The sequence below is a fragment of the Vigna radiata genome, chromosome 2, assembly GCF_000741045.1.
Source record: "Vigna radiata var. radiata cultivar VC1973A chromosome 2, Vradiata_ver6, whole genome shotgun sequence".
Classification (NCBI taxonomy): Eukaryota; Viridiplantae; Streptophyta; class Magnoliopsida; order Fabales; family Fabaceae; genus Vigna; species Vigna radiata.
In genome coordinates, this window is record NC_028352.1 from 1,228,417 (window position 1) to 1,253,090 (window position 24,674).

General features: G+C 31.8%; 5 protein-coding genes across 12 annotated transcripts; 4 read left to right on the forward strand and 1 right to left on the reverse strand.

Annotated features, from left to right (window-relative positions):
• Positions 1-2,445: 2,445 nt before the first annotated feature.
• On the reverse strand, positions 2,446-6,036 carry LOC106779509 (tocopherol O-methyltransferase, chloroplastic). Of its 3 annotated transcripts, none has more exons than XR_001377185.2 (7): positions 5,587-6,036; positions 5,201-5,370; positions 4,946-5,050; positions 4,574-4,777; positions 4,350-4,452; positions 3,346-3,500; positions 2,446-2,624 (listed from the first exon to the last, which is right to left on the reverse strand). XR_001377185.2 is itself a non-coding variant. In XM_014667627.2 (6 exons), exons 1-6 carry the CDS (start codon positions 5,957-5,959, stop codon positions 3,397-3,399), a joined length of 1,059 nt encoding a protein of 352 aa, XP_014523113.1. In that variant the 5' UTR covers positions 5,960-6,036; the 3' UTR covers positions 3,003-3,396. The 3 variants fall into 3 exon arrangements, 1 of the variants encoding a protein (XP_014523113.1); XR_001377184.2 differs by lacking the exon at positions 2,446-2,624 and adding an exon at positions 3,003-3,255; XM_014667627.2 differs by lacking the exon at positions 2,446-2,624 and having other exon boundaries at positions 3,003-3,500.
• Positions 6,037-9,053: 3,017 nt separating this feature from the next.
• Positions 9,054-10,648, forward strand: LOC106778137. Its single transcript, XM_014666056.2, has one exon. It carries the CDS (start codon positions 9,138-9,140, stop codon positions 10,431-10,433), a length of 1,296 nt encoding a protein of 431 aa, XP_014521542.1. The 5' UTR covers positions 9,054-9,137; the 3' UTR covers positions 10,434-10,648.
• A 1,454-nt stretch (positions 10,649-12,102) lies between these two features.
• On the forward strand, positions 12,103-13,552 carry LOC106779619 (protein CDI). Its single transcript, XM_014667771.2, has one exon. It carries the CDS (start codon positions 12,385-12,387, stop codon positions 13,099-13,101), a length of 717 nt encoding a protein of 238 aa, XP_014523257.1. The 5' UTR covers positions 12,103-12,384; the 3' UTR covers positions 13,102-13,552.
• Positions 13,553-15,483: 1,931 nt separating this feature from the next.
• LOC106779287 (probable dolichyl pyrophosphate Man9GlcNAc2 alpha-1,3-glucosyltransferase) lies at positions 15,484-20,471 on the forward strand. Of its 2 annotated transcripts, none has more exons than XM_022777261.1 (6): positions 15,484-16,053; positions 16,742-16,925; positions 17,033-17,140; positions 17,525-17,686; positions 19,507-19,702; positions 19,862-20,471. In XM_022777261.1, exons 1-6 carry the CDS (start codon positions 15,662-15,664, stop codon positions 20,308-20,310), a joined length of 1,491 nt encoding a protein of 496 aa, XP_022632982.1. In that variant the 5' UTR covers positions 15,484-15,661; the 3' UTR covers positions 20,311-20,471. The 2 variants fall into 2 exon arrangements, with proteins under 2 accessions (XP_022632982.1, XP_014522854.1); XM_014667368.2 differs by having other exon boundaries at positions 15,486-16,053; positions 19,507-19,759.
• Positions 20,472-21,292: 821 nt separating this feature from the next.
• LOC106779610 (protein PARTING DANCERS) lies at positions 21,293-24,196 on the forward strand. Of its 5 annotated transcripts, none has more exons than XM_022777268.1 (9): positions 21,293-21,540; positions 21,631-21,675; positions 22,371-22,495; positions 22,586-22,674; positions 22,773-22,868; positions 22,963-23,057; positions 23,128-23,168; positions 23,269-23,352; positions 23,733-24,196. In XM_022777268.1, exons 2-9 carry the CDS (start codon positions 21,633-21,635, stop codon positions 23,865-23,867), a joined length of 708 nt encoding a protein of 235 aa, XP_022632989.1. In that variant the 5' UTR covers positions 21,293-21,540; positions 21,631-21,632; the 3' UTR covers positions 23,868-24,196. The 5 variants fall into 5 exon arrangements, with proteins under 5 accessions (XP_022632989.1, XP_022632986.1, XP_022632985.1 ...); XM_022777265.1 differs by having other exon boundaries at positions 21,294-21,540; positions 23,278-23,352; positions 23,728-24,196; XM_022777264.1 differs by having other exon boundaries at positions 21,294-21,540; positions 22,377-22,495; positions 23,728-24,196.
• Positions 24,197-24,674: the final 478 nt, after the last annotated feature.

Here is a 24,674-nt window from a genome sequence, read left to right on the forward strand (position 1 = left end):
ATATATATATATATATATATATATATATATATATATATATATATATATATATATATATATATATATATATATATATATATATATATATTCTAAAAACATATATTTTTTATCAAAAACTAGATAAAAAATTAATAAAAATATCATAACATTAATTTAGAATTATTATATTAAAATAAATTATTGAAAAATAATACAACAAAATATGATATTGGAAAATTACGTCACTCGATGAATGCTTATTTCAACTGCAGTTGACTGGATGTCAACGTGATATTCTTCATACATTCAAGGCCTTTGCAATACCTAACGTAAATCAGGTGCGAGGTGTTATTTTTTAAATATTTATATTGTAGTATAAATTAATAATATCCTCGATTAAGTTAATATATACAAAACAATAATAACAATAATAAAAATTAAATGAATTTTAACGGTAAAAAAATAATTGTGAAAGTTTATATAATATTTTTAAAATAACAGTTATCTTAAAAAAAATCAGTTAATAATTATATTTTTTAAAATCAATTAATAATTATATTATGAAAAAAATAAGAATTGTGTATATAAAAATTATATATATATATATATATATATATAGAGAGAGAGAGAGAGAGACCCCACAACATATAAAATAAAATACTTTGCCTTTTACACCTATTTTAATAATATAACAATATATATTTATAATTTATAATAAAATATATCAGAAATATATGAAATGATTGGTTGTATTTTTTATTATGGGTGTCAATCTATATCTTCTTAATAAGTTATAAGTGTCATCATAAGTTGTTATATGTCTTCGTTAACAAGTTTATTTTTTTGTCTATTTTAATAATATATGTATAATTTATAATAAAATACAACAGAAATATATGAAATTATTGGTTGTATTTTTTATATGGGTGTCAGTCTATATCTTCTGTAATAATTGATATATAAGTGCTATCATAGGTTGTTATATGTCTTTGTTAACAAGTTGTAAATTCACTTTATCCACAAATGTAAAAATATCATATGCGCATACACAATTTCATATTATTCATATACATACGTAATTCAATAAATTTTTACATTATATCCATTATTCTACCTTTCAATTTTTTTTATAAATATAAAAATAAAAAAATTTAATAATAAAAAAATCTTTATAGTGATTGTGGAAAAACATTATGTTAGTTTTGACTTTTTATGTTAAATAATTGATTGAAAATGACCTTATTAGTTTACTACCTTTGTTATTAAAATCATAATTACTAAAAAAACTCTCTTTTAAATCTACACAATCATTCAAAATAACAAATAAAACTATTTTTTTCAGTTTTATCATTTTAGTAATTTATTTTTGAACATAAATAATTACTTATTATAAAAGAATTATTTACTTTTTTATAATAACTACTTTTTCAAATTTAAATAATTACTCATAATATTATTTACAAAATATTACTTATAATATCATTTATTTCAATAACTAAAATATTTATCTATAACTATATCTATAATTATATACACCTTTTGTTTTTCTAATTTTGTTATTTTAATTACTGTTTTTAAAATGTAAATAATCTATAGATATTTAAAAAATAGTATATATAGACATCATATGTGTTTAGACAAATGTAAATAACAAAGTTATGTTAATATAAAAATAAAATTGTTATTTAAATTTACCAAAAAATTAAATAAAATTGAAAAAATAAATAATAATAATAATAATATATAAATGTAATATATTTAAAAAAAACAATAATGAATTTGGTAAGAGGAGAATCTCCTACTTTTATATTTTGACATTTTCACTTTCATTCAAAAGCTCAAATTCAAGTAACTCTCTCTCCTCTCCTCTGTAGCACCTCCATAGCTTGTTCCAACAACACCCACCAACCGGCCACACCAGAAGGTTATATATGATATTTGCTTTTCTTTATGAAGTTTTTCTTATTCTACTCTTTAAACCCATCAAGTGCTAGATTTTTGAGTGGTGTTATTTAACAGTATGCTGTTTTTGTACATATGCATTTACTTTCACAATAGAAGATTTCTCTCTGTCATGGAGGTAGGCCTAACCACGTAACATAACATAAAAGTCATCCACCGTTTCAGAAAATTTTACAATATATTCTTTTAAAAGTTAAATAATAAACTATATAAAATTGTAATTTATTATAAGCATAATTATTGAAATCCTATATGTCATTCTTTTGTTATAAATTTAATATATTTATTTCATTTATTTTAATTTCAAATGAAAGTTTTTATAGAATAATAGTTTACCCAACACAAACTTAAAACTGAAACCATTATTCATATTATTCCATAACCTAATCTATATAAGATACCTTTAACAACCTCAATAAATTTAGTAGTTATATATCAATTAAAAATATTAAATTTACATCATACTGAATTAATTAAATTGAATCTGAATCCAATCTAATCCACTCAAAGAAAGGAGATGGAGACAGAAGGAAAATTAGTTGGTGAAAGTGTGGTCTAATAATAAGATTTGGAGGGAAAAAATGTATCATGGCGGGATAACTTATTGGCGCAATTTTTCAGAGGTCCAATCTGGTCTGTATGTCAGTGTCAGAATCTGAGTGGTAGATAATTTTTTTAACTTCCTGATCCCAGTCAGATAACCATAAACATAGTTGTCATTTCAAAAAATAAAATAAAACAAAATACCATAAACTTTTTTTCTATTTTAAATTTCTACCCGTTTTCTTACATAAAGACAGTGTGGTTCGTATACTTTCAGTTAAAAAAGTATGGTAAAAAGTGCATATTACTTGTATTTCAGAATAATCATTCACTGTATACTATAATATTACTGTTCCTTTAATTGTTTTTATTAATAAATCATACATTGATTAACTACTTAAACATACAAAGCTAAGCAACAATTTCATTTAATTTATCAATTACCTGTTTATATTATTTAATATAGTTAGTCCTCAACATGTTTTTTTTTTCTAATTGAGATGGTGGTATTATCCAACATTTTGATGGGGAAAGAAGCCAGTAATCCACATCCAATTAGGGGAGAAAAACATTCTTTAACAGAGTATTGTAAATATCCTGCCTTAACCTATAAATTCTAAAGGCTAAAATTTTGATCCAGAGATGAAATTAAACACTGAACTCGAAATAACATGAAATGGAACATGTCACTACGTCCAAACAACAACTATCTTCAATTTCTCCCCTCTTGGGATGGGATTTTATCTTTTGATTCTATGCATGTGTAGAAAACTAAAAAAATGAAAAAGAAAAGTATTAGTAATACCCAAGCCCTTTAATTTTTTTTCTCCGGTTTATGCCTGAACTATGCACATAACTGACCTGTTCGAAACCGGCTTCATTATTTATAAAGGCTTATTCCTGCCTCTCAATTTATTCAGGTTTTCGACATGTAATGATCGCAAACTTAATGAGACCCTTCTTGTATCCTTCTATCATCAATGGCATGGCCAAAGCTCCTTTTATCGTTTTTTGTCCTGACAAAAGAAAAGTCATAAAATACAAATGAACAACTTCATTAAGTTTCTAGTCCGGGACAACAAAGTAACCAAATACAAATCAACAACTTCAAAAAGGAAACGCAAAAGTCCACCTTGACAGCAGATAGTGTAGCGCTTCAAAATAGTTAGTGCAATAATAAAGTCTTTAAAAGAAGGTACAAGTCCATTTTTAGTCTTCATTGTCAAGAGTAGAATAACTTGGAACATTTTTTCCTTTTAACTTGATTTCTTTAATTAATCTTTTAACCAATCTTAAGCATAATGGGATATTGAGATATTTAAAAATCATTAATAAAATAATATTTTATCAAGTAAGGCATTTCTTGAACATAAAGTTTCGATGAAAAAACGGAAAACGATTATTTTAGGAATAAGATAAGAGAGTTTCACAGTGTTTACAAAAGCAAACAAACAAGTTAGGATGTTAAATTTGTGTTTTTATTTTTTTATATATTTTTATTGTAAAATTTATAATATTTAATAAAAAATATAAAAAAAAATCAACTTCCTAACATATTCCAATGGCATAGTTAAGATGGAAGGAATGTTTGATTGAAAAAAAAGAAATGAAAGGAAAGTGGGACAAATTTTCTATGACTGTCCAGGAATTTTCACCACTAAATCTAATTAAATGATTTGGTTGAGTCATTTGTGTGTACAAGGTCAATTTTTCTGGTAAATGTCATGCACTCAGCTTCTTGTTTTAATCTATTTCAATAAACATGCACACCAACTGTGTTCTTGGCTGTGAAGGTTATGAATATGGAAAGAATTATCAGCGACATGACACTTTCTTTTGAAATGAAAATATAATGTCAAGCTTACCACTGCTCAAGAGTGAAGTGAGACCCTTCCATGTCAAGGCTGAGCGTATCACTGCAGGCCAAAATGGGGCAACAAAGCGAGACCAATCTTCTGACTTGATGTCCTACATAAATAGCAACCATGTCAAAATAGCAATACAATTTACTTGGCCTCTCTCTGCACAGGGACCATATGCATATATTTTAATATTGAGAAAGCACTTATTAGCTATATGTATTGGGTACCTGAAGTGACAAGGACCGAAGCAATTTGATATAATCAGCAGCTGAGCACCAGGCTGGAAGATAAAACGCATCACAAATCTTTTTCAACAGATCTTGTTCCCATGGTTGTAGGGATTGTTCTTCAGGACCAAGATCCCTGTGGCACCATGTTACGATTATTATGGTGCCACCTGGTGCTGCTACCCGAGCTAACTCTCCAACAAACTGTCAGTTGCATGTGTAGTGTGTGAAGCAGAAAACTTATATGAGATTAACAGCGTAAAGAACAGAAACAGACACTAATTTTCAATTATGGTTAAGGTTTAATAAGTTGTTGGAAGTAAGCTCAGTCACAAGAAAAAGCATATAGTTGAAGAAAAATTAAATTAAAACCTTAGTTTTGTCAGGCATATGCTCTCCACTCTCCATGGACCACACCAGATCAAACTGCCCATCAGAGAATGGTTGCTGCAGAGCGTCAGCAACCTGAAAAGAAACCTGCAATCACAGAAACACGGAAACAATTATTTTATACTTATATCATAATATAATAGCTACACGTGCATAAATTCTACAGAAGTTATATATCAAGAACTTTGAAAAATGTGTAAATTAGATCAAAAGAAACAAATGCCCAGAAATTAAGACCTTCTGAGCCAATCCTTGAGCTGCAGCAAGAGCATTAGCTCTTTGAGCTTGAACAGGACTGAGAGTGATGCCAACGCTGGTTGCCCCAAATTTCTCGGCCAAGTATCTGGAACTGCCTCCTATGCCACATCCAACATCAACTATTCTCTTCGGCCATTTCGTACGCTCCTCTGAACAACCAGAACAGAAACAAAATAGTATTCAGTATCAAAAAATCAAATTCCAAATTAGAACCATTGTTACTAAGAAACAATTGGTGACTGTGTACGTACACATACGAGTATGAATACAAACTGTTCTATAGAAAATCAAAAATCAGTTTACGGCTGTTAATAATTGCAAAAGAGAGTGAAAGCAGGAGTGTGTCGACGAAATACAAAGAATACCAGATATAGAGGCAAAACGAAGCGACTCTTCGATCATTCGGATCTGAGCCGCGCGATGATCCGAAACCGAAACGGTGGAATCCGGGTCGTAGAAGCCATGGTGCATGTGGTCGCCCCAAATATCCTCCCATATGGAAGAGGACTCGTCGTAGAACTCGGCTATTCCCTTCTGCAGTTGCTTGTCGTCCTGGCGTTGCGGTGGCAATACAACTTCTCCTCTCTCCGTGCTCGTGGTGGACGCCCGAATTGGAGTCAGCGACCCGCGCCCGACCCGGATTATGGCGAAAGAGGTTGGGAAGTGAGGGGATTGGGAACGAAACGGGTGGATGCATGAGATGGGAGTGTTGTTCGAGATGCGTGCCAGCGTGTCCATGTCTCCAACACACACTCTTACATTCACTGCTAACGCTCAATATAAAGCAACACAAAATCCAATTGGTTGCTGTGTACTGAAAATGAAATGAAAAAAATATTTGACACTAGTTCTTTCTGCTCCTTTTCTTACACGACTCACTTTTGTACGTGACGTCATCTTCTTTGGCTGCGCGCGTAGCTCCCACTTCTGTGCTGTGCTCGTTTAACCACTAAATAATTTTATTAAATATACGGTATGAAGTTATATATTATTATTATTATTATTAAATATGTTTTAAATTTGAAATGAAATTGGGAGTGGTATCAAAATTTTAATGTATTTTCATTCTAAACTTAAAGTATAATTAATATAGTTTTTTAAATTAAATTATAGTTTGAGTTGAAAATATATTGAAACAGTATAATAAAATAATAATTGTTTTTATTTTATATACAAAAATAATAAAATAGTCAATATAATAAGATAGGATGAAAAATTATGTTTTATTATTGTAATTGTTATTATTAAAATAATTGTATTGTACGCCTCTTTAATCGAATTTTTATGGGATGAGTTCTTATAGATCCATTTTTTACATATGTCAACCATTTTTAGTCAAGTTTGTACAGGTCGAATTTTAACAGTTTAAGCTCTTTCAGGTCGATTTTCTTCTAGTCAAGTTTTTACAGGTTGGACTTTTACAAGTACAGGTCGAATTTTATTATATATTTTTTTATAATAGCAACGGATGCAGAAATACTTATAAGAGAAGAGTGGGTTAAATTTCTACTAAAGATTTTGTAGGTGAATATTTAATAATTATTTCCTTAAGTAAAATTTCATTTACTACGCTGTGATAGCTTCCAAAACTAAATTCCCTTGATTTATTTCATAGAAAATAAGTAAAGAGCATACGTCACTGAGATTATATTACATTTTTAAATGTAGGATTGCAGAGAAAAAAATATTAAGCAACGAGTTCAAAGATAGCATCGTGTTTTAGATTATTTTTTTTAATCAATCTGAAAGTAACCATTTTTTTATTGAGTCCTTCTTATTTTAAAATAACTACTCAGTATCATTTTAAAAAAATATATATATTTTTTATTTAAATATAGGAATGTTACTTAAAAAAATGTTGTAAGTTTTATCTAAAACAATATTGTTGATTAATATTTGTGTTAGGTTAAGTTTAACAATAAAGTTAAATATACTTAAATTTTTTTAGGAGAGAAGTTAGTATAGTAAGAAAAACGAGAAGAGAGAGAGAGAGAGAAAAAAAATTCTCACCGTATGCTACAAAATTTCAAAATTTGTATTGATTATAATTTAAGAAAATTTGAAATAAGACAACTAGGTCAATTCTAACCATCACACGAAACATACGTAATAAAATCGAAAAGTTAATATCGATCACGACACGACGTTATTATCATTAGCTTGACTGATATTAGATTATTCATAAATATTATTTTGCTTAAATTTTTAATACTATATTAAATAATATTAAGCTAAATTTTGAATGTTTTAGTTAGTGTTCACTATGATATGCTAGCTTTACTTTATAGTAAAATTTACCAAATGATAATATAGTTTGCAATCAGCATTGGTCATCGAGATCTTATCACACTAACTGTATTATTAGATATATACATGATTTCCATTAGTTTCACATAACACATCAAAAGTATATATTATAGTTTTATGACATGTAAAAAAGTTAGTTGAAACAGTGAACAAATTAGATGTGGCATTAGAGGTGTGAGTTAATATCCATGCATTAGATCAATTATCTTTATTTTAGAATAATTTCAATTTTTTTTATTTAAAAAATATATGAAAAAAATATATATTTAAATTATTATTATTATAGATTACTGAATATACTCGAATACCAATAACAATTTTTTTTAAGAAACTCTTTGTTTTACAATCCTTTTCACTGTTACGCTATCGTTGTCATAATCATCAATTTCCTTGTACGTCTCCAGGAAACGTTTTTTTCAACCTTGTTGTCGTTTATTTATTTACGAAATTGCTAAACTTCCAAGGAATGCAATAAGTAATTACTGATAGATGAAATTTAGGGAAAAAAACTGATGTTACTCTTTTTGTTCTGTTTTCTAATTTTGAATCCTTATCATCAAAACACCATCTGCGGAAAATAGTACAGAATCTTCTCTACAGTTCTGGTTGTTTTTCTGGTCCTTCTTAAATGTTGGGTTTTTGTTTTCTTTTATTTTGGCAAATTAGTTATAAGACGTAACTCTAAAACATTAATTGGTTCAGGTCAGCGTCACTGTCTACTATGTGGAAAAGATCTCATAAACAAATTTTAAGTCCGTTTATATACGGAATTCTAAAACTTTTGTCTCTTTCTTTGAGTTAAACGAGCAGCTCCTATCACGCAATGGACCGACTAATATTGATATCAGTTTAATATTATGTATGCATTATCAAAATTATTTAATAATAACTTTTTCTAGTATAAAATTTAATTTATTTATTTAGAAATAGCAAGCATTGATTTATATTTTCATTATGTTGGCCGAATTTATTTGTTATTTTGATGTTATCTTCTATAAATAATTAAATATTAGGACATAGAGTTATAGATTGAACTGTTTAGGTTATTGAAATTGTATTATGATAACGTGTAATGATATTTATACTTTAGAATAACGATGAGAAGGCTGAATAAATATAATTATATTAAGTATCTAATTACAACAAATAGTGACGAAAAAAATAAATGATAATTAAGTGTTAATGATTGTCAATCTTTTTGTTGAACATGTATAAGAGAATTTTAAAGATTATGTGATGCTCTTCTTCCTTGGCTGCGCACGTAGCTCCCACCTCTGTGCTCATTTATTATGTGAAGTTATTTTTTACTTTTATTTTTATATTTGTAAGTATGTATTATTATATTTTTATTTTTAATCATAGAAAAGAATGCAGATATTAGAAGTATTCATTAGAGAATAGTCGCTTCAAATTCTTATCGAGAATAGAAGTGTGAATATAAGTCTAATTAGTCACTTCAAATTCTTATTGAAAATAGAAGTGTGAATTTAAGTCTAATTAGTCGCTTCAAATTCTTTAACATTTTTTATAATTTTTTTTATATAATATATAATTAGATTCATGTCTTTCTGAAGATTTCTCCGAAAGTGAACCTCCTCCGATAGACCTAATGGATACAGATGGAAACACAAGCGGGACGGGGAACAACGCGCCACCGAAATTCTTCCTCCCACGGCAAGACCTCCCAGTTATGCATCTCCCTAGGTTTGACATGAGAAACGGGTCACCCGAATCCGCATGCAGGCTTGTGGTGAGGCTTCCAGTGGCACAGGGGTATCACTGGGTGCCTGTGCAGGACATGCCACCTGAGGCAGCCATGTCGCACATTGACGCATTCATCAAGAGCCAGCACATGCAGCTGACAGCACACCCCCCCGCCGGCTGGACCCCAGATAGGATCAAGAAGATTGCCATCTGCCTGGGGATCTCTCGTGCGGTCGCCACCGCCAACCACAGGATCCAGCTGTCTGATATCATGCCAGAAGAAATGGCCAGCCCAGTGTTCAACTACATGCCGCCCGCGGTCGGGGCAACAAAAGGGACAATCGGAATAGTCCCGGTGCTGAGCGATGAGAAGAGGGCGTTCGCTGCCCAGCCCATGGAGTACACTGACGAGGAGAAGGCCGCCATGGCTGTGCTTATGAGATGCTCTCTGGCGACGATCCCCCTGCAGGGATACTCTTTGGTTGAATGCGGGGAACACTACCTAAGCGACAAGGGGACGCAGTCGGGCAAGGCTTTCGCTTCGGTGGAGAGGCAATTCTGGTTCGAACCTGCTATCAAGGACTGGCTAGGCGCTGACATCAAGCAGATACAGGATGCCATGTGGCACAAGGCTACCCACCCGGTGAACTTGAAAGTTAAGTACCGAGCGTGCACAAGCCAGGAGGTCAAGGAGCAGCTAGTGACTGACGGAGTGGGCTCAGCAGCGGTTAGGCTGCCTGCAATAGAACCAGAGGTCAGAGTAGGGATGTCTTACATCGCGCTCTCCAACGTTGTGAGACCCTGTTTCGAGATGTTCGGAGGGAGTATGAATTGCGACCTACTCGAGCTGGCGGTGGCCACCGCGCAGGCATACCCCCTCGGAACGGAGAACCCCGGAGAGCTACAAAACAGGGACAAGAGGATCCCACTGAACGTGGTGAACAGGAGGACTGCTGTACACTGGGTCAACTCCGTGGTCAAGCGAAACGCGAAAACCGTTGCGTTTTGCTATGGCTTCTACATTGCCATGTCCGACAGGACCCAGATGTCTGCAGCTGGCGGAGCGGAGTACACCCTGAGGAACAAGTATGCGCTCAAAAGGCTGGCCAGAGACCACTTCCTTACGAGAACTATGGCTGACTATGCTGCTGCTGTTGCTGTTGCCAACGCCAAGGCAAGAAGCAAGGCTACTTTACAGTGAGCTGTGTGTCTCTGCAGCAGATAGATAGGTTTTACTGCTTTCATCGTTAGGATTTCCCTTTGCATTTTGAGTCCTTTTTTATTTTAATTATAACTATTAAGTATGATTTTAATATGGGAAAATTACTTAAAAAGAGACAGTACACATTGTTGTAAGACTTTTCCTAAAACAATAGTTAGTTTATATTCGTCTTAGGTTAAGTTTAACAAATGATGGAAAAAAAACTGATGTTTGTCTTTTTGTTCTGTTTTCTAATTGGACAATTGTACTCTGACAACTCTTTTTTAATAACTTTTTGACAACAGGACACGTGTTATTATTTTATTGATATGTTTGAATTTATTCTTAAAAAAGTATTTGAAACGGACCAATCATAGATTGCCACGTATGCGTTATCAAAAAGTTCAAAAAAAAAAAATTGTTAAAAAGATTTTCCTTTCTAATTTTGAATCTTTATCGTCAAAACACCATCTGCGGAAAACAGTACATAATTTTCTCTACAGTTCCGGTCCGTTTGTCTTGTCTTGTCTTAATTTTTTTTACGTAATTCTAAAACATTAATTTGTTCATGTTAGCGTCACTGTCTACTACGAGGTTAAGATCTTATGAAAAAAATTTAAGTCTGTTTAAATATGGAAAATCAAACCTTTTGTTTTTTTGTGAGTTAAAGGAGCAGCGTCTACTCGCGCAATGGACCAACTAATATTGATATCGACTTTAGTATTATGCATCATCAAAATAACATTTCACAATTATTTAATTATAATAATTTTTATATAATTTTTAATTTATTAATGTAAAAATTCTTGGAAGTCCATGTTAACTAAAAATAAAACAAATTCATAATATATAACAAATACAATTCTCATTTTATAAATTAGTTTGATGGACATAAGTTAAACTTATACTTTATTTTTTAAACATTGTATTAGTCATGCGTGATTGAGACATATTTTAAAGAAATTTCTTATTTATTCTATGATTGTGTCATCTCGTTTTTTGGAGTTGATTAAATTTAAAGCTTAAAATCTACTTATAAGAAACGATTTTTAATAAAAAACAATAATTTTTTTTATTCGTATTATCACTAATTAAAAAATAATAATAATCGCATTGAAACAAATATTTTGTAAATTTATCTTTTTATATAATTAATTAAAATTATTATTTTTATAAAAAGATTAGAGAAATTTACATCTAATGAACCAAGGTTTGTTAATATTCAAGATAAACATTTTGAAGACAGCTTGACAGAAAAATTATGTATAAAATTAAATTTTAGAAATGAATTAGAATAGCTCTAAATTTGTTTTTATAAAAATGGAAATCCTTTAACTAAATTATATTTCAAAATATATTGAATACTCTTTAAAATTTTGTTTATATTTATTATTATTATGATATATAAATAAATATTTTTATAATTTTAAAAGAGTCTTATTTAAAAAAATAATAAAATAACATTTCATTTAACATACATTAAAAATAAAATAATCATAGATTTTTGTACTTTAAAAAAATATATAAAAAAGAAAAATTATGTGTCAAAATATAATTTATATTAAAAAAAAAATGGTACAGATAATTTTTTTAACTTAGTTATTCCACCAAAAAATAAGCACCCACAACATCTTCCTTTTTTTAATATAGCCACACCATTCATTCATTCCTCCACCAAACAAGACTTATAATACATTTCATGTAGTTGTTTCCCCTTCAAAATTGGGATTACTTTATTTGACTACTTTAGGTTTTCATTCCTATCTTCAGTTTTATTTGATTCCACATGACATGCGGTTTCTACATCCTTTCCAAAATTAGAAGGCACTAGATTTAGCTTCTATATTCTCTATAATTTTTCTGCAAATTTGTCATTGCGATATCATTCTGGATTAAGAGTTTCGATTTCAATCGTTTTATCGTTCGAACGAACGTTGAACAGTGCGGTGAGATGGCGAATTTCAAGGTTTTCGTTGGGTATGATCCACGCGAAGACATCGCTTATGAGGTTTGTCGCCACTCCATCTTGAAGAAAGCTTCGATCCCAGTTGAAATCATACCCATCAAGCAATCAGAATTGAGAAAAAATGGGTTGTATTGGCGTGAAAAGGACCAGTACGAGAGCACGGAATTCTCGTTTTCGAGGTTCTTGACTCCAAAATTGGCCAACTACGAAGGCTGGGCAATGTTTGTGGACTGTGATTTCCTCTACCTTGCAGATATCAAAGAGCTGAGAGATTTGATCGATGAGAAGTATGCTGTGATGTGTGTGCAACATGAATATGTTCCAAAGGAGGCAACGAAAATGGATGGGGCGGTGCAAACAGTGTACCCCAGAAAGAATTGGTCTTCGATGGTGTTATACAATTGTGGGCATCCGAAGAACAGTGTTCTGACTCCTGAAGTTGTGAACACAGAAACAGGGGCTTTTCTGCACAGGTTTCAGTGGCTGCAAGATGATGAAATTGGGTCGATTCCTTTTGTTTGGAACTTCCTTGAGGGGCATAACAAGGTTGTCGAGAATGACCCTAGCACTTTTCCGAAGGCTATTCATTATACTCGTGGAGGACCATGGTTTGAAGCTTGGAAGAATTGTGCTTTCGCTGACCTCTGGCTGAAAGAAAGGGATGAGTACCAGAACGAGGCCAAAAAAGCTATCACAAATTAAATTATCTGATTTTAGGATAAATATACTTAGAGAATATTTTTGGACAACATGTGAACATCGTGTCATTATGTGATTGGTTCGTGGTAGTGTCATTTGGACCAATCACACAATGACAGATATGATTGATGTTTAAATATTGTCAAAAAATGTTGTGATGGTAGTGTCATTACTATCTGATTTATGTGACGACATTCAATACATTTGCAGAGACTGCTATGTTTAATGTCATGGATATTATTCATCTTCAATGTGTTGGTAGTCAATGGTCACTCTTCATTTCAAATTGCATGGTGAAGTTCCTTTAACTATGAAAGTTATGAGTAGTGGAGAAGCCATTGGAACAGCCATTGGTGCCGTTGTATATAATTAGTAATTTTTGTTTGTATTATATATTTATCAATGGGTCTAACATACACTTAGACTAATCAATTGTAAACTTTGGTTTATTTAGAGCGAATAAAATTATTTCAAATATGGTGTGTAATAAATAAACACAATAGTTTGTTTATTGTTTAAGTTAAGGTTGTTTCTTTTCTACCTAATGACGGTTAATGGAGATAAAAGATTGGACATCTTTCCTATTAGGAATGTTTAAATATTTTTATTAATTAATATTATTGATAAAAGTTGATTAATTCGTGATTAAAAATTTATAAATAAAAATTAAAAGCAAGAAGGTAAGATTATATTTATTGTAAATTTAAAATTTTATTTAATTGCAATTAAATTAATTACTCACTTGGGCGTTAAATATTCTTTCAAACCGATTAAAATTCAAACATCAACAAGGTAGAAAAAAATTAACTAAAAAGTGTTTAAGATATCCTAATCAAAATAAGAGATAGTGTGAACTGAGTGTTTTGTGACTATTTTTTATCCTATACTCGAAACAATCCTAGTATATAGGAAAACTTTGTTTTTCTTTGTCATAATTATGACATTTTTTTAAGAGGACCTTCTATTTTGTTTTATCGTTTGATTATTTGCTACGACGAAGTTCTGTCAGTGTTTTTTTTTATCATGTTTTTTTACGTTGTAATGTGATGTTTTACCTTATCTCCCAAAGTTTTGTCGGGCACTTCTTCAAAACAAATTGAACAAAATGGAAACAAAAAGGCATTGAATGATGCTATCATTATCGCTTGATTGAAGATAATTGTTTTCATATATTATAGTCACCAGAGTTTAACTTCAATAATTAATCAGATAATTTCACTTTAAAAAAATTATGTTTACGAAAAATTAAAATTAAACATTTTTTAAGATAAAAGTGAATATTTTAAATAAGATAAGAAAAGAGTTTTCCATGACCATCTGGTTTAACGAGAATATCCTTGTTTTCTGATACGAAGGAGTTAAATGACTCTCGTTTTTAATTGAATAATGATATTTAGACAACATTTTTTTGACAACATTTGAACATTGATTACGTGTCAATTTGTGATTGGTAAAAAATTATTCCATAATAAATAATAATAATCATTTAACCAATCATATATTGACACGTAATCAATGTTCAAATATTGTCAAAAATATGTTGTCTAAATATCATTATCCTTTGTTGTTGTTTATAATCAATATATTCAGTTGAATTCATGAAATTCAACCTAGTGATATTTATCCTGATTGAGTAATTAATCTTAATTTAGTATTTTTGAATGTTTCAAATTTAAAATTATTACAACTTGTTGAAATTGTATGAACTTTTTTTTTTTTCATTTTTAGACCCAATTTAATAAGAATACACATAAATCAAGTACACAATTTTTTTTTGAAAAACAATATTTAAACTTTCTAATTTACTACTATATACCATTTGATATATATTTGCCAAAAGATTAACAATACACATCAAGTCATTTAACAATAAGTATTATCTTTATATCATGATGTATAAAGTCTCTCTTCGTAAGTTCTTATCTTTAATGAAGAAATTATATATTTATTTTATGTCATAATAAATGATGTTTCCCAAAGTGATATTTTCCAAACTAAACATCTATGCATTCAAAACATATGAAAAAAAAATAATATTACTTTTAGTATTACATTAAAAAAATATCATGTATATTACATTATCCTTAAAATTCTCTTATGAGATATGTTCACTAAAATGATAAATAATCATTAACTCAATATTATCACATTGAATCATTATTTTATTTTTATCTATCAATATTTCTTATAATTAGATATTTAATGTAGTCTTACTCATGTCATTCTAAAGTATAAATACCATAACACAGTAATCATAATATAATTTTAATGAATTAATTGGTAAAACACAAATAAAATCTCACATTAAATAAAAACAAAAGATAAATATGTTTATAAATAGATATAATACCTCATTTAGTAAGAGACATTTTTGAAGACTTGATGGAGAACAATATTTTTTCATTATAGAGTTCTAGATGTAACTATGGAAGATAACATCAAAATAAGAAAAAAAATTCGGCTGACATAGTAAAAGTATAAATCAATGTTTGTTTTCCAACACTCCAAAGTCAGGAAATTAGTGTAAAAATATAGCTATTTGTAGATTTTTTAATTTTCTGCAATGGGGAAGACAAAGAAGGTTAGGGAGAGTGCAAGAGATGATTTTGATTGTTGGTGGTGGTTGATTCAGAATGGAACACCAACTGTGTTCATCACTGTTGGGTTGTTTGCATTGTTGGTTCGTGTTGCAGTGTCACTGCACCCTTACTCTGGTGCTGCTAATCCTCCAAAATTTGGGGATTACGAGGCTCAGAGGCATTGGATGGAGATTACGACTAATCTTCCAGTGAAGGAATGGTATAGAAACAGCTCCAGCAATGATCTGAGCTATTGGGGACTTGACTACCCGCCTTTGACTGCATACCAAAGTTTCATTCATGGCTGTTTTCTTCGATTTTTCCATCCTCAGTCCGTTGCTCTTTTCACTTCCAGAGGTCATGAGTCCTATCTTGGGTGAGCATTTTACCTTTTTTTTTTTTTAATTCCAATTTAGTGTAAAATGGTATTTGGGTCGTTGCAAATTGAGATGCACCAACCAATTCAAATCGTGTTTACAATTTAGTGTTTGAATTAGGTACAGGGAAAAATTTAGATCTAGTTCATTGGGTTCTTTTGGTCCTATTTTCAAATCTGAATTGGTGGGTCACTTCGGTGTTTTGCATAATTAGGGTTTTGGTTGGATTAATCATCAACGTAGTTTATTGAGGTGAAACACGAATTCTATTGGGAGAATAACACTGGAAGTATTTAAGGAACTGCGTTTAGCTTTTGTATATGTTCATTCATACTTATGTTAGTCCCCAGTGAAGGTAGCAGAACGCGGAAAGAGTTTGAAGAGTTTAAGGTTTCCTCATTCTGTAATTAAGTGAATGACTGTATTACAATCGGGACAAAATTTTCAGGGATCAAAATGAAAATGACAGTCTATATGCTGGAGATCCCACGTTAACTACCAAATTATTATATATAAATGAATGGGAAACTGATTTTGTAGGAATGAATTAGGTTGAAACCCACTTTTTAGTATTTAGAATTCTATTGATGGCTACAATTTTGTTACTTTCAATTTGGTGAGGAGTAATGGATAGTTTGACTTTGATATTATCATTATTCATTTTTGAAGCTGTGCTTACTTATGCAGAAAACTACTTATGAGGTGGACAGTGTTATCATCCGATGCCTTGATATTCTTTCCGGCTGTACTGTATTTTATTGTTGTTCATTACAACCAACCTTCTAGGGGCCTTAAAAGTGAATTAGCATGGCACACTGCTGCAATATTGCTAAGCCCTTGTTTGATCTTAATTGATCATGGTCATTTTCAGGTTTCAAAAGAAAATTCTTCTGTCATTCTTGTTCAATGCCTTTGGTTCTTTACATATTTTTCAGTCACTGGTTTGGTAGTGCTGTAATTTTGAATATTGTATTTCAGTTCAACTGCATCAGCTTGGGCTTTACTATTGGAGCTGTTGCTGCTATCCTCTCTGGGAAAGATTTTGTGGGTTCTGTTCTTTATTGTCTAGCTCTAAATCATAAACAGGTTAGTCTACTTCATCTTTGTTCATTTGTTTTTTTTACTCCGAGCTATTTTTACGTAGTTTATGGAGTAATATGTGGTAACTCAACCTTACCCGATGGTATTCAAATTTTGCATATGTGCTTATATTGTGATAGTATGACAAATTTTGCACTAGTGACAATAATTTTTTGGTTGTGTCGATGAATATGATCCTTAGTTGACAAAACCATATAGTTGTCATAAAAATGGCAAATGGAAGTAATAGATTAGGTTATTGTGCTCGTTAGTAAACTGAGGACAGAGAGTACTATATCCAAAGTTGTGTTAATTGCATCTGGTATCATGTTTTTGGTTTACTCTTCTTCAGTGATTGGTAATTATTTTATGCATTTCGTTTTTTTTCAGATGAGTGCATATTTTGCACCTGCATTTTTCAGCCATCTACTCGGCAAATCCTTGAGGCAGAAACATCCAATCGTTGAGGTGTTAAAACTTGGGTTGTTGGTTTTAGGAACATTTGCAGTTGTGTGGTGGCCTTATCTATATTCAACACAATCTGTTTTAGAGGTAACAATGTTGTCATTGCCTGGTTCCTAGTGCATTTGTATTCTTGTAATTTTGTTTCTCATGACCAAAGATTTCATAGTTTTTACTTTCATTTAATTTTCATTTGACTGTCCAGAAATTGGTAGAGCGTTTTGTAGTAAAAAAATATTTATGTCCCTCCTCCCTTTTGCTTATGTTATTCACCCTCCCTGTGTGAAATCTGGCTCGGGCTATACGAAAAGTGTCATGATTGGGTTTCATCTTGAAGGCTACTGTAAATAGATTTACTATCTGTACTGTCAGAAAGCTTTTCGATGTGGATATATAATTGCATAATTTATTTGTATAACATATTCTTGACTATCTGGTCGTGTTCTCCTATCTATCACGTTAGAACATATGATCTTGACCTTAAGTGCATATTCCTGATTATGTTACATCATTGTGGCCTGTGTGCCACTTGTGGAATCAAAGAATAATCCTAAATAATTATTTTGTTCCCCAATTTTCATTTAAAATTCTTTAGATGTTTATGATTTAGTGATTTGGTAATGGATTTGTGCTATCTGCTGAGTAGTCCGTAATCAGTATACTAATTAAAAATTGTCTTGGTTTTAATGATGCTGTCCAAGTTGCTTGAGTGCAAAAGTTACAAAAAAGTTGGACATTGGTTACTAAGCAAGTAACACGAGCCTTGAACACGTCTATTAGAAGGGATGTTTCCATGCATTCTGGATCACAGATGATGCACTAATGTCATTTAGTGAATGTTTCAAATAAAGGAGCAGATCTATGACATTTCTGGATTGTAATCTCAACACTCAGCTTTTAATCCTAAAATGCATAGATCATATCTGACTATGTCTTCAATGTTGTATAAGGTATATCATAGGAGTTGGGAAGCTACTTATCGTCCTCTTTGTGTTGAGTCTGCTAGACAGTTGATGATACCATTGTTAGTCCTCCCTGTGATTTTCTTCTCTTTTTAATGTTGTGGTTCTGGAAGAATGAGTTGAATGTGGTTTGAGTTTTTTTTTTTAGTTGGTGCAAAATGCTAGAATTTTTAGCAGCTAGCTATGCATGTGGAACTTTTTCAGAATAGGAATCACATGATAGTTTTTCTTTCTTCCTTGTTTTTTGTGCCTCTACCTTTTTAAGTGGTGTCTTCATTATACTCGATTGTTTAATATCTGAGTTTTTTTAGTATTTCTGAGTGCTGTTTGGAGGATTCCTGATCTTCCTGCTTTGTTTTTCTATTTAATCTTATCATCATTGTATGTGAATGCACTGAAAGTTTAGAAATCATAGCCCAGAGATAGTTTAAACATCATTAAACAGCACGTTTGCAAATTAAACAATGTTGTCTTTGATATTGGAAAACATGCAACCACTAACTGCATGTTTGAAAACAATAATTTCATTGCTACAAATTATTCATATCCGTGAAAGAATCTCTATCATTCTTGAATGCTAGGTATGTCTATGGTTTGGCATTGTGTTACCTTTCTTCCATAATTAAAACTTGTGTTGCTTTAATATTTTGTAGAAGTTCGACATACTATGGTTTAGGGATATGAAGATTAAAAATTAATCTTTACCCAAGTATGATATTCATAGATGAATTTGGCGAAGTGATAGTTTGCAACCAAAGCTAGGAATGTGAAGCCTTAATAGCAATACGTCAAAATTATGAGGGATATCAAAGTAGATATGGCCGTATTACAAGTTTAAGCCTAGCTGTGGGTGTTGATTGATACATGAAACAAAAGAGATACCTTTTCAACTATTTCCTGATCCGTATAATGGACTCTTGTTATTTGCATGTGGCACATGTAACACAGGTCCTCTCACGTCTTGCTCCATTTGAAAGGGGAATATTTGAGGATTACGTGGCCAACTTTTGGTGTGCCTCTTCAGTTCTCATCAAGTGGAAAAGATTATTCACAACAGAATCTCTGAAGCTTATCAGCTTCACTGCAACAGTTATAACCTGTCTTCCTTCAATGATTCAACAACTAAAGTCTCCCAGCCATCGAGGTTTCCTTTATGCGTTGCTGAATAGTTCTTTCTCGTTTTACTTGTTTTCTTTTCAAGGTTGGTAGTATTTCTTTTCTTTCACATTCCAGAGTTATGAAAACAAAAAATTATTAAGAACCTTATGAGAAATTATCTGTTCTGCTTTTTGGCCTTTTACAGTGCATGAGAAGTCTATTTTGCTGCCTCTTCTTCCAGCAACCCTTCTGGCTGTTGAAGAGCCTTTTATTTTCAAGTGGTTCACACAATTCGCCATGCTCTCCATGTTTCCTCTGATATGTCGGGATAACTTGGTTGTTGCATATTTGGCTTTGCTTGCCCTCTTTGTCCTGATACTCAATGCACCTGTTCAACACAAAGTGAGAGAGACCAATTACCTTAATAGTTATTTGGGCTCAGCAACCATGTTCTTTATTTTATGCTGCTCTTTTGTTCTTCACATAGTTTACTTGACCATGCATCCTCCTGAGAAGTATCCTTTCCTTTTTGAAGCAATAATCATGAATCTGTGCTTCTCTCAGTTTGTTCTTGTTACTCTAGCCTGCAATGTAAAGCAGTGGCTGTTAAATAGACCTGCCAAATTAGAAGAAATAGAAAAGAAGCTCATTTGACATGTTTCATTTTTTAAGTTAGATGGATTGCTCTTGTTAGGCAGTTGGATTTGGAGGTGCATGTTTAATACTTTTCAGCAATGTTTTTCAGAAGGTGAATTGATTGAAAGTTTGACCTTCATTAACCTCAACCCTAATGATTTTATAATTTTTGCACTTTAGTTTCATTTTGTCCTTTTTTCTGTGTAAATTTTCTCAGCTGTTGTTGGTGCAACAAATATACTTTTTCATGGTCGGCGTGAGTGAGAGTGAGAGGGTTGTAAGTTGATCAGAGTACCATTTGCTGGAGAGCTAAAAGTCTGTAAAGAGAACAAAATAAACATTTACATTTTCAATCATCATTTATTGTAAAATTTCTATTATAATCACTAGCACTCAACCATTTCGTTTTCAGGGACAAATAACAAGGAATCTTCCATGTCAAAACGTTGGCTTACTTCATCTAAGTGTATGAAGAAGTCTAATGAATAACCCTCCATTTGCAATTGAGAAAAATTACAACCACCTACAAATAATACAAAATTTATATCCATAATTTCACTGCATAAAATGTTCCTGAATTAAATAATCTGTGTGCGTCGGATTACAAAATCTTGTTATGTAATCCTTCAAAACGAAATGTTACCTAGATTGAACCATTGAAGTTAAAAATCACACTTTGTTAAAGGAGTCCTCCACCAAAACTACGTGAGTAGATGCTAAGTGATTCAATGTTAGGTTTCTATGAATAGTAGAGGGTTTGAGTTTGAGGATGGGTAAAGGAAGAAGAGTTTCCGGAAAAGAGAAAAAAAGAAAACAACACAATTCATTTATTTAATTATTTAATATATAATAATGAGGGGGCAAATTTGGAATGATGGGAAAACTTGGGGTTGCGGAAAGAGAACCATGGTGTGCAAGAAGAAACACCTTACTTCCATATTAAATGGACTTGAAAACTTCTAATACCATTTAATATAAGCCATCTAGTTTTATAATTCAATCAAATTAATTAATAAAATCGAAACTGTAAATTAATATTTTTCAAATGTGTGTGTGTGTGTATATATATATATATATATATATATATTTCGTTGATATTTGTTGGCGGGAAACACTCCCTTTTCGTGCTGCCTCAAACTGCCATTCAACTCGTTTCTTGTGTTACTGTCTTGTCCGCTTCCGTTTCCTCTGATTTTTCTGGCCGTTTCCGTCAGCTGCCGCTTTGGCAGAAACCTCCGTCCGCCGCGGGTATGATTCTCTTCTCCTCTCTCTTGTTCTCTATTTGAATTCGTAGAGAGATTTGGAAAACAGACTAAAGCGGTTCTTCTCCATTCATAGTTATGGACTCAACAACTTCAACACCTTCGCATGCCACGTTCTCCGGTACCAATGTTTCTTAGTTCCCGAAACGGATTCGTTAATCGTTATTTTATTACTGCCGCAATTCTGTTTGTTAAGATTGTAAATCGCATTTTCCGGTAACACGGAATTGATCTCATGCTGTCTGAAACTGTAATACTGTGACTCTTCTATACTAATTTGACGCAGAGGTTTATGCTATCGCATCTCTATTTTTCCTTTGAGATCTGTTTTTATTTACGGAAGAAGGAGAGGAGCAATAAGTTGAAAAATACTTATGTCCTATATGAGTAGAAGGATATTTTAAGAGTCATTAGGGAATTTCATTTCCCAGGGAGAATGATCTATTGTTTCTATTTCCTTTTAGATTTCGAGTTTCTTTCTTTCGATTTTATGTTCGTGCTTTCAAGCAATTTGATAGGAGGATGAAGTGGCTAGAGTATATTTTAGGAAAATTGTTATAAAGAGAGTTATTCTCATTAAATTGATCCGAATATCTGATATAGTGTGTGACTCTGGTTCTTCACCTAAAACCACCATTTATTATGTAACTCTTATCTTAATGTATTGACTTTTCGGTATGCTGTTTTAACCGTGTACTCAATGATGACAGCTTGACGGCGAGCTTTGTTACATATTTAAATTTTTAATTACAAGAAATGCATTTTCTTCTTAACTTGTTAAATTTAGAACGAGGTCATTATTACATACTGTTGTAGGAACAGCTGGAATCTGTCTAATGAGAAATGCTTGGAAAGAGGATCAACATCCATCGTTCATCAATTTTATCTCCACTTTCCTCTCTGCAAATTCTTTTCGCCTAAACTTTGTCCCGATTGCCCCGGTAATGCCAGTTTTGTGTTTTTATCCCTGTTCTTGTTTCGTTCCTTTCAAACACCATTTAAACTCTGAAACATGATAACTATCCTTGTAGGACTTTATATTCAACTGTGGGGGTTTATCTGTAGCCTTCATTTTTGTTACAAACTGGGACTGCTACAATGTTGCTTCAATATTCAACAGGTACTTGGTTGATGTTTTGGAGTCAACGCCTACCTTTGAGTGGTTCTACTGGACTAAGAGTTACGAGTTTTATGTCTGATTCTAATTTTCCCATGCAGAGTTCAGAAGCTGAAGATGCAATTTGCAAGGTTTTACGTGGTTGTCTCACTCCCAGCAAAAGAGCAAATCAATTCATTTATTCAGTCATATTTCACGTGGGTTTTATTACTTGAGTTATGATTGATATGGTTTGTTATGTATGACTTGAATAATAAAAAACAAGGATCATGGTTATGCATCTGTGTGCAGATTTGGTATGGTGATTGGCAAGCCTACATTTGTACCAGTTCAGGACTTGGAGATGGGGTTTGAAAAGATGGTAAAAATAGCTCATTCTTCTGGAGGTAGAACCGGAATCTTCAAACTGTAATGTGTTTTTCAAATTTATGTTTCTTATTTTCCAACTGATTGCAGTATACAAGCAAGAAAGAATTGGAGAGAAATTGAAAGATGAGGTCAGTGGTTGATTCTGCATTCATACACTGTGATTGTGCTTGGAGTCCCTCCAGAAATTAAAAATACATTGATGTAAGAATGTTGTTATGGGTTTTGAAGAGGAAGCAGTTGGTGCAAAGAATGGACTTTTACCTTAAGGTGGTTACATCCATCCCAGGCATTGACAATCATGATGCAAATGCGGTGAATTCCTCTATCATGTCGCAACTACTCTTAAGTTTAGCTTTCCTATTTTTCGTTTCTTCATCTTAAGTTGCTAAAGCCCAGGATTCTTGATCGTATAGATGTTTAAAATTCGTTAAGATGCAACAGCCATACATATAGACACACAAACACATGTGTGATGTTGTGCATTCGTGTTATATATATATATACACACACACTTACTGATAACTGGACTCATGAAAAAGTTTTGAATTTGTTTCTACATTAGGCTCATGCAACTCGTACAATTTATAAGGATAGTGACCGCATAATAATAATTTAGTCACGTCCGAAACCATGGTAGCCAAGCAGATATAGCTTGATTTGTTTTCTTGTTCTGATCATTCAATTCAGCTCAGTCAAGCTATTGGTTCTGTCCAAGCAATTGCAAAGGCATCAAAAGAGCAAATTCTAGAGAACACAGATCTTTCTACCGACAAGGCAGGGTTGGTTTCAAGGTTTCTCAGGGACCCGAAGTTTTACTCGCGTCCTAAGATCAATTGATGGCAGAGTAATCCAGGTTGGACTTGTTTTTTCCAAAATGAAATAAGCACTCTTCTGCACTGTTTTTATATGGGATATTTGTTATTTTCTTTATCTTGTTAACTTCTGTGAATCTNTATAAAATAATACTCGTAGTTTCAAATTTTGTTGACTGACAACCATCATAAGAAAGAACCATTTTCGTATTATTTCCGATTATGGCATTCAGGTGTAGGCTTAGTCTTATATCTTGGTTTGAAGAAGTATTAATTAATGATAGACGGAAGCTTGACTAAAAAACACTTATAGCCCCTTAGTCTGTTCTTAGGTTAAAATGGAATGACAACCAAATCCCAGGCCTTGCTGTCTGATAGTTATATATATTAGAAGAAATTGATGTCTAGACTTATTCTGGAATCACGATATATTCATTTATATTTGAGATTTTCGTACACTAGTTTTGTTATTTTACAATTAGCAAATATAATTATTTATGTATTTTCTATTTTTCTTTATCATCGTGTGGTTTCTATTGTTATTTTTAGTTAAATATGTGTAAGGTTTTTTTATGTGATTTGATGTCGTGATCAAACCCAACCTTTATTATTTAAGATATTTGGCAACAATCGAGAGAAACTAGCTTCTTCCGTAAACATAGAGAAATTACATGATCTTAAATAACTTTCACATTGCCACGTAATTACNTTTTTCAATTTTTTAAAATTGGAATTAGATATCACATTATGAGTTAGAACTACATCATGCTACAGTTTCTGGTAAATGAGATAATTATTGATTTTAATTTCTCAATTGTATTT

Coding starts and splice junctions, on each gene's coding strand:
- LOC106779509 (XM_014667627.2), bottom strand. CDS start 5,959: ATGGACACGCTGGCACGCATCTCGAACAACACTCCCATCTCATGCATC. Junction 4,778..4,945: donor ATATGCCTGACAAAACTAAG/GTTTTAATTTAA, acceptor TGCAACTGACAG/TTTGTTGGAGAGTTAGCTCG. Junction 3,501..4,349: donor CACTTCACTCTTGAGCAGTG/GTAAGCTTGACA, acceptor TTCTTTTGTCAG/GACAAAAAACGATAAAAGGA.
- LOC106778137 (XM_014666056.2), top strand. CDS start 9,138: ATGGATACAGATGGAAACACAAGCGGGACGGGGAACAACGCGCCACCG.
- LOC106779619 (XM_014667771.2), top strand. CDS start 12,385: ATGGCGAATTTCAAGGTTTTCGTTGGGTATGATCCACGCGAAGACATC.
- LOC106779610 (XM_014667761.2), top strand. CDS start 21,633: ATGGACTCAACAACTTCAACACCTTCGCATGCCACGTTCTCCG. Junction 21,676..22,370: donor TTCGCATGCCACGTTCTCCG/GTACCAATGTTT, acceptor ATACTGTTGTAG/GAACAGCTGGAATCTGTCTA. Junction 23,353..23,727: donor ACAATCATGATGCAAATGCG/GTGAATTCCTCT, acceptor CATTCAATTCAG/CTCAGTCAAGCTATTGGTTC.
- LOC106779287 (XM_014667368.2), top strand. CDS start 15,662: ATGGGGAAGACAAAGAAGGTTAGGGAGAGTGCAAGAGATGATTTTGAT. Junction 16,926..17,032: donor TTGATCATGGTCATTTTCAG/GTTTCAAAAGAA, acceptor ATTGTATTTCAG/TTCAACTGCATCAGCTTGGG. Junction 19,760..19,861: donor TTACTTGTTTTCTTTTCAAG/GTTGGTAGTATT, acceptor GGCCTTTTACAG/TGCATGAGAAGTCTATTTTG.